This window comes from Mesoplodon mirus (assembly GCF_964341445.2).
Source record: "Mesoplodon mirus genome assembly, chromosome: 7".
Classification (NCBI taxonomy): Eukaryota; Metazoa; Chordata; class Mammalia; order Artiodactyla; family Ziphiidae; genus Mesoplodon; species Mesoplodon mirus.
In genome coordinates this window covers 25,728,151-25,737,044 of record NC_138983.1, presented here as the reverse complement: position 1 = coordinate 25,737,044, position 8,894 = coordinate 25,728,151, and the positions used below count along the sequence as shown (strand labels likewise).

The window sequence follows — 8,894 nt, the reverse complement described above, 5'->3', positions numbered from 1 at the left end:
ACCCTCGGAATGAGCATTAGCTGTGTGTCAGGCGGTGAGCTGAGCAGTTCACACACATTATCTCAGTTAATTCGCAACACAAATTATCATGCACATTTTCCATGAGGAAAAGGGCTCAGAGAAGTGAAGAACCTGCTTCACTGGCAGAGCCATTGGATAAATAAATGAATGAACAAATCAGTAAAGGCATGCAGGCTTAGTTTATGTGCACTGCATTCAGATAAACTCTGCAGAGATTCATAATCCTGGGGGAGTTTGGGAATGGATAGGTGGAATAGCTAACATTTATTCCCCCCCTGGAGGAATCCTCCCTCCGGCTCCCGTAGAATCATCCACTGATTATAGGACCTTTGCTGTTCTGTCTCTCCTGGCACCTGACTTGCGACCTAAGCTCAAAGCCAGCTGGCAGGCCACTCCCATTCTGCTCTTAGGAACTGGAACTGGGAAAGAGTTCCTGTGAATGGGGAACCCGAGTGACTCTCTAGGAGGAAGCCGATCAGAAAGGCAGGAGGTGCACAGGTGTGTGGAGTGAGAGGGAGTTAGGAGGGCAACTGCCTGGGCTCCTGGTAGCTTCCAAGCCCTGGTGCCAATTGGCGTGAGGCTTATGACGGGACATGTGGTGTGTCTGCAGATGCTCCCCAGCTCCAAGGAGCTTCTGGTGGGGCTGCGATCACAGGACCCTGGCCACCCCGCCCCAACATGGACAGAGATGGACATGCAGCCCAGACGAGCCGATCACATTTGCTCTCCAAGGAATGTGGTTGAAGCTGAGTGTCCAGTGGTAGCACCTCATTCCTTTCCTCCTAAAGGCCTGGACGCCTCCTTAGTTTATTTCTCTTGAGTAAGTTTCTACTGTTTGTAACCAAACAAGCCTACTGGCATCTGCTCTTGTTATTTAAGTAAACTAGTTTGAGTGGCCTCTTGCCTCTCAACCAGAAAAGCCCCTAGAATACGTGAATCTCCAGCTGTGCGTCACTGATGCATCTGTGGATTCCTCTCCAGGCACTTTCCCTCCAGTCGCCACACAGATGGCTCCTTGGATGTGCTGACGCTCTGCTATGGACGGGACAGAAGGCCTGGGCGATGGCCAAAGCTCTCCCTTTGGGGCACCACCTCCAGAGGGGCCAAGCCCTTGACCTCACCTGATGTGGCAGATGTGATGCTGCCTGGGAGAAACGTGGTTGGCCCTCTCTAGAAAAGAATCACCCTCTTCCCCAAACTGCCTCCCAGCCACGCTCACCCACTTGCTACTTTTTGTGGATGGAGCTCTAGGGCCCTGCAAATTCAACGCTTCTCCCTCCCTGCTGGTCAGGCCAACCTCCCGCTCAAACCCCGAGGCCACCACCCCTCCCTGTACTTGTAGCGCAGCAGTGAGGGCTGAGCCCTAAACCGGGAGGCAAACAGTCATGACGACTCCAGCTGGGGGCAGTTCCCCACCTGTCACCTTGTTTGTTGTCCCCACCCAACCATCCCATGAGAGCAATGTCTCCATTTCCCAGATGAGGAGACAGGCTCAGAGAGGTTAAGTAACGTCCCAGATATAACGTCCCAACATATCTGGTTGGGGACGGAATCTAGATGCCGTTGAAAGGCAAAGGCACCAGCACAGCCTTCACCTCCAGCGAGAGGGAAGTCTTTAAAGCGGTGATTACATCTCTTCTGCTCCTGCTCCGAGAAGCCAGGCCCCCGCAGGCGCTGGATCCGGCCTGACCCCTTTGGCCCTAGAGTGGGGCACAGGTTACTTGGCTGAGGGAGTGGCAGGTTTTCCCATCACACTTGAACTCTCTACTTCCCTCAGGACTGACAGATCCATTGATGAAGCCGTCATGATATAAACAGTCGGTTTCACACTCTGTCAGCTTTCCTGTTCCATCTTGCTCAAACCAGTTACCACTGGAGAGGATGTACTTCAGTCCCTCACCCACAGGCTGTTCCCTCTCCGCACCCTCTGCCCTGATGTCCTGAGAGTACAAGTTGCTAATCTGATTGGCCGGAGTCCAGGACATTCCCTGGGCCCTGCATCACCAGTGGCCAAGCTTACTCCATCTTAAGAGTCAGTGCACCTGTGCTCCCTGAGCGCCTGTTACGAGGTAAAGCCAGCCTTTGTGAGCAGGCATGACCAGGTTCTTCTTTCATAGTTCTTCCATGTTGGTAACTAAGTGGGCAATCAAGCTGAAGGCAGCAGGGAGCTCCCATCATACCCTCAGCCCAACTTTGAATGCTCCAAAGCAGCTTTCCCTCTAGCTCCGCTATAAATTTTTTTTCCTGTTTATCTGGTGGTGTACTGGTAAATGTTTGACAACCAACTCTTTATGGAGGTTGGGAAGGGTGGAGAGGACAGGAACAACCCTGATTTGTACATTTGCCAATTTCCGTAGTGTAAATACTCTCATTGTGGCCAGTTTTAAGACATCAACGTGACATTATTAGGAAGGAATGTAACATTAGCACAATGTTCTATAGTATTTCTGCTCTACAGACCCAAGAGCCATAAATAATTTCCAGTGTAGGTAATTGTAAAATGTAGCAAAATAATTAGGGAGTGCTGAATTTTGAATATTTATTACCTTAGTTTTAAATATAGTCTAATTGTAAGTTGATATAGTTTAATTTTTAACAATGGCTGTATTTAACAACCAGCTTACAAAATTCCTGAAAATTTAACCACTGGCTCTCACGAGCTGTTCAAGCTGGCTCCAGCACGCTACTCTATTATTCCTCTGCACAGGGTGCTCGCTCAACTGGGACCCCATCCTGTTTTCATCTGCCAAGCATCCTCCTCTTTGGGGAACAGCCTCTTCCATTCCATTTCATTCTGGAGGGGCTGACAATCACAGGACCTGCCTTCCCCACCATCGTGATAACAGGATCTGTGACCAAAGCCATGGGATGAAGGGATAGGTGACAGGGCTGGGTGTGGGCATTCCTGGGACCTTGGCTGTGACACCATAATACCGTCAACCCCATTCTCACTTGGGAAATTGTGGGAAACAACTCAGCTGACCCCCAAACTATGTCCTACCAGTATTGAGCCTAATGTTTCCTTCTGATAGCTCACTAGGGCTTCCCCTGTACCTGCGCCCCATGCCGCGGGACAGCCTGGGTGAACCTTGACAGGCCTGAGTTCCAGTCCTGGCTCTGCCATTCCCTAGCTCTGTGCCCAGGAGCAGCAGGGGTGGCGGAGGGGGGTGGGTGTAAGCTACCTCACCTTTCAGAGCCCCTGTTCCCTCATCTGTAAAACATGCCAAGAGCGGTTCCTATTTTACAAGGTGCTAGTGAGAATTCGATTGTTCACATCAACTGCCTCCCTCTGTGTCCAGTATGCACTTAACTGGTGGCCAATTTTCGAGCCTGGAGGGATGGGGGCGGGGGCTATTGGGGCTCTGGAGAGGAAATGGGAAACAGGGCCCCACTGGACAGCTCTGTCTCCACCTGAGCTCCGCGCTGGGTTTTCTTGATGCCTAGTTTATTCTCATTTATTCTCATTAGAGTCTCTAGCTCCCCTCTCTGCACTTGCCAGCCTGCAGTTTTCTAGAACAAGGGAGCCTCTCTTGTAACAACCAGCCTGGGGCACTGGGAATCTGGCTTCTTCCTGGAGAGGGGAGACAGGGCCTGGAATGCCCAGGGTGGGCAGACTCCCATGGGTAGAACAGAGATTGCAAACTCTGGGGGGACTGTTCAGCCTTTATATGTCCTGCATTGGGTTTTGGAAACACCGGAATTCATTGCTAAGATTTACAACCCAAGAGCTTTTGCCTGACACTGGGCCCACACTCCTGGCTGGGCAGCAGTGGCTGGAACTGACCCCGCCGTCAGGCAGGGGCTCTGGGGCTTGCCAGCCTCCCCCTGGCTCCCGGCACCACACCCAGGGTGTCCAGCTGGGCCTCAAAGGCATGCACATTTGCATCCTCAAGCTAGAGGTCGCTGCACAAACTTAGGGGCAAGTGTATGTAACATCCAGGGCTCCCACCACCCCATCTACCCATCTATCAGCGTCTGCACCCTTATACCGCAGATACAACCTCCCGCTATTACAGATAAACCATCTCTGCTTCCATCTAAAGCCAATTCCTCTGCTGTAAACTACACCCAACCCCGCTAGTTCACTCAAGGATACCATTCCAGCAATTCCTCATCTCTCTGAAACCGTGGGTTAAATCCATTTCACCTGCCTTCACTAATCAAGGTCGTTTTAAGACTTGCATGTCCTCCAAGCAGCACAAAGCTTAAACAGTAAGATTTTTGCCTGAGTTTTTGTCCAGAAACTTGGAATCAGCTGTGTCTAATTCGATCTGAGTGGGTTAAGACTGGATAGGACCACTGACCCTCTAACTGGGCCTGTGCCAGTGTCCGCTCAGTGACTTTTTTTTTTTTTTTTTTTTTTTTTTTTGCGGTACGCGGGCCTCTCACTGTTGTGGCCTCTCCCGTTGCGGAGCACAGACTCCGGACGCGCAGGCTCAGCGGCCATGGCTCACAGGCCCAGCCGCTCCGCGGCATGTGGGATCCTCCCGGACCAGGGCACGAACCCGTGTGCCCTGCATCGGCAGGCGGACTCTCAACCACTGCACCACCAGGGAAGCCCCCGCTCAGTGACTTTCTGACATCAGAGGGCTAAAACCTCCACCCTCAGAACACGCAGAGGCCTGTAGCCGAGTTACACCCGAGCAGAAGGACAAGTACCGCACCTTTTTCCGACCACCTTCCCATGCTCCCCACGCCTCCGGCCGCCCTGAGTCTTTATTCACTACCCCATAAATACCCCAGCCCCTTACCTTGGGGGGCAGACCAGGCCGGACCTGAGGCTTGTTCGCACAGCTTCTCATCTGGCTGCCTCGCAAATCAGCCCTCTCTTCGCTGCAAACCTTGGCGTGTCAGCATTTGGCTTGCTGTGTGTCAAAGGAGCCTCTTCTACCTCGTCAGTTTTTCTCACTCTACTGGGTCATTCTCCAACAGACCACAAACGTCTGGTCATTTACCCCTTCTTAAAAAACCATTCTCTCAACCCCGCTTACCCTGCCGGCTCCTGCTCAGATCTCAGCTTTCCTTGAAGCTAAGCTCCGTAAACAATCATCTACACCTGCTGTCTCTAGTTAGTCTGCTCCCGTTCTCCCCACAAACTACTTCAGTCAGGGGTTAACCCCCATCGCTCAACCAAAACTGCTCTGGGCAAGATCGCCGGTACTAAATCCATGTTGCTGAATCCAAAAGCGAATGCTCAGGCTCCTCTCACTCGGCCGAGCAGCATTATTTGTCAGAGCCGGCGGCTTCCCCCTACTACACCCCTTCTTAACCTGTCTTCTAAAATACCCGGCTCACTGCTTACTCCTATTCATTCTCCAAACTTGATGGATTCTTTGCCTTTGATCTACTGTGCTGCTGGCATAGTGAGGGCACAAGGGAGTCTGGATGCCAAGCACCAAAACGTTACATTGGATGGAAGATTTTGTTCTATCAACTACGTTACCCTTTGCATGCTCCTGCGCTGAGCTGTGGCTCCTCCTGGCCGTAGAGGCAGCACCTGGCAGAGGAGCGGCGGCCACAGCGGGTGCCCCATAGGGGGACCCAGCAAGGGGGAAAGGGCAGAAATGCTGTACCATCGCTTCTCGCTTAGCTGAATGATTAATTCCCACAGCCTCCTAGCTGCTTTCTCTGCGTCCCTCCTTACCCTGTTCTCAACATAGAGCAAGTCAGATCCTGTCACTCGTCAGCTGAAAACCCTCTAACTACTTCCCATCCCACTCGGAGTAAAACCCCAAGTCCTTACCATGGTTTGTAAGGTCCCGCTCAAATGGCCCCTCTCTGTACTCGTCCCTACCACTCTCCGCTCACTCCTGCTCCAGCTGCTGACCCTCAAGCATCCCACCTTCAGCCTTCGCACCGGCCCTTCCCCCTGAAACATGCCCGCAGGGTATCACCTGGCTGTCGCCCTTAACCTTTGTCAAACCTTGTTTAGATGTTCCCTCTTCAAGAAACCCTGCTTTCCTCCTACCCTTGGGACCATCCTCATCCCTACTCTTTTTGTTTTCCCCTTAGCCTGTCATCTTCTGATACCATATTATGGTTTACTTATATTTATTGTCTGCACCCCCAGCCCCAAGAGCCTAGGAGGGCACCTAGCACATAATATGCACTCAAATATTTCTTGACTACGTGAATTTCTAGGAAGGACCGTGGCTTTGATCAGATTATCAAGGAGTTTTGTGCTCCAAAAACCATTTAAAAACTAAAAACATTTCCAAGGACTAAAGCTGCTGGAAACAAACTAACCCCTTGTTCCAGTCCTCAAAGATCCTTTCCGAGCAGGGTCACGGCAACAGGTCCAAATATATGTTGCCCTTGGCTTTTCCCAATCCCCCCACCCCGACTTGGCAGTGTTGGGGATCCCCTCCTCTCCTGAATGCTGGCTGGGCAGCAGCTTCCAACCCCCGTGAGAGTGCTTCCCCAGCAGCAGCACAGACAGGAGAGAGACCATGAGCTTTACCTCTCAGGTGGGCACTGTATGTAGAGTTTGTGCTGAGAGCAACGAGAACAGCAGTAAATACAGAACAAAAAATAACGATCTCTGAAATGACAACAAACGGGGCACATTATCTAAGCACTAACACCTAAGGAGGCTGCTGCTTAGGCTCTGGTGGGCAGCTCCTCCGGAGAGAGAGGCCGACTTCTTTCCAGGCTGCCTCGTCTTCAGGGAGAGAGGCCGACTTCTTTCCAGGCTGCCTCGTCTTCAGGCCTCGTAACTTTTCATCTTTCAGCGCCTTCAAGAATTTATCTGCAGGAGGGCAAAACAAACTTAGCTGTAGGAGACATAAGGGCTTTTTCTAACACTTCCAAAGCAAGCTCTGGGAAGCAATTGTGTGCTCCATACATGAGGCCCAAACCCATTATGACCCAAGGTGGGTGAGGGGAAAAAAACCCTAACAGCCAAAACACGTCAAAGTGGAGAATAGGTGGTTGAGAAATCCAGGACTCAGAAAAACCCAAGTATTCCAGGAGTTTTCTCCCCGAGGATGTGAGGAAGGAGACATTACAGGGTGCCTGATGAATTGGGGACCATTCCTATGGCCCCATGGACCTAAACATGTCTGTTATTTCACAATAATGGGGATGGTCTTTCTAGAACCATCTGCCCTTTTCCAGTGGTCAGGGGCTAGCCTTAGCCAGGCCAGGTGTTGAGAAAGACAAAATCTGTGGAACAGCCTATGGCTGTTTGGTCCTTCTGGGAGTAGAATATTCTACAGTGCAACTTGGTCTTTCTGGGATTAGAATTGGGTTTAACAACTTTACTCTCTAACAGCAAGGACTCAGTCTGCGCACTAGAGGAATCCTGCCCACATCAGCACACCTGGTTTTCTCTGGTCTGCCCAAGACTTCAGACCTCAGACCAGATGGCAGAGGCGAGGACCCTGGTGAAAGGGCGGCCAGGGGTCACAGGAGGCAACCTTCCAGCACTGAGAAATTGAGGACCCCAAAGCTCCTCAGCGAACATCCTTGGGCCTTCTGGGTCTTACACCTCCCCCTACAGATCAACTGACCCTCACCTATTTCCCCCTCCTCCCATTGAGGACCCCAGTTTAAGAAAAACACTAAAAGTCAGGTCTCTAGAGACAGGGGCTGTGTATCTCGGTGGGGTGTGTGTGTGTGTGTGAAACTCCAGGGTGTTAGTGTCACTGTGCAGGAGGCTTAAAGTTCAACTTGGGGGTTGTGATGGACAGAGTTCCAGGTTTAGAGGCTCAGAGTCCAGACTAACAAAAGGGCTCAGGACGGAGGGAGGTTGGAATTTGGGGCAAAAGGGGCCGTGAAGTCCAGATTTATGGTGAGCAAAGGAATCGGTTGAAATCCAGGATGGAGTGTCAGGGTTCTGGGGCATCGGTTTGGGATCAGGGGTTCCTGGGAGCTGGAGTCTGAGCCCAAGGCCACACTGTGGGTGAGGGGCTCAGGGGGCCTGGAGCCAAGGAGGGAGCAGAGGCAGGCTAAGGGTGGGCTCGGCCGAGGTTACACACAGCGCTGGGAGTCGAAGCCGTCCCCAGTGATGGTGAGCAGCTCCAGCTCCTTAATCCGGATCTCCAGCTCGCACAGCTCCTCGGGGTGGGAGGCAGAGGCTAGCCGGGGGGTCGTGGGGCCGGGGGCCAGGGGCGAGGCAGCCACCTCGGGCCCCGGCGGTGGCGAGTAGAAGAAGCGCAGAGGCTCGTAGGGGGTGGAGGCCAGGCCGGAGGGCCAGGGCGGGGGACAGGGGTGCTCACTGGGGGAACCCAGGCCGGGCGACGGTGGCGGCAGGGTCGCTGGGGCCAGGAGCGCCTGGGGCAGAGGCTGGCCCCCAGCCGCCCCGCCCGCCGGCGCCTCTCCCGCCTTCAGCGGCGCGAAGAGCTTCTGCCAGATGTTGAAGTCGCTGAGCGGGGACGAGGAGATGCCGCGGTCATAGAGGGACGGGAAGTAGAGGGCCGGGGCCGGCCGCTGGCTCATCGTGGGGCTCTGGCTGCCGCGCCGCCCCTTCGGCATCTTTTGAACGGGAGGCTGAGTCGGAGGAACCCCGTGCCGGGACACGCGAGCCCTGGCCCCGAGACACCCGGGTTCTGAAGTTCCACAGGCCACGCCCCGAGGGAGAACGGCCCCCACCCTTTCGCCCGGCCCCGCCGCAAACACTCGAGATTCTAAAGCCCCGCTGGCCGCGCCCCAGAATATGACCCCGCCCACCGACGCGCCCCGAGAGTGAGAAAGGCCAGCGGAGCAGCTGGAATGGGAAATCCCGCACGTGCGCCCTGATGTGCGGCCCGTCCCCTCCGGGCGCTCCCCCAACATCCTCGATGACAGCAGCTCCGGGTCCTCGAGATCCCGCCCCACGACTCCTCCTACCGCCCCTAAATTCCGCAAGCCTCACTCCCGAGCTATTGAACCCC

The 8,894-nt window shown here is 53.7% G+C and overlaps 1 protein-coding gene across 1 annotated transcript; it reads right to left on the bottom strand.

The window, feature by feature from the left end:
* Positions 1 to 6,591: 6,591 nt before the first annotated feature.
* Positions 6,592 to 8,496, bottom strand: LOC309808193 (uncharacterized protein C11orf91 homolog; the record flags this gene model as incomplete). The annotated part of the gene is made up of 2 exons (XM_082628220.1): positions 6,592 to 6,769; positions 8,001 to 8,496. The coding sequence occupies 2 exons, from the start codon at positions 8,494 to 8,496 to the stop codon at positions 6,606 to 6,608; spliced, it is 660 nt and encodes a 219-aa protein (XP_082484346.1). The 3' UTR covers positions 6,592 to 6,605.
* Between the last annotated feature and the right edge of the window lie 398 nt (positions 8,497 to 8,894).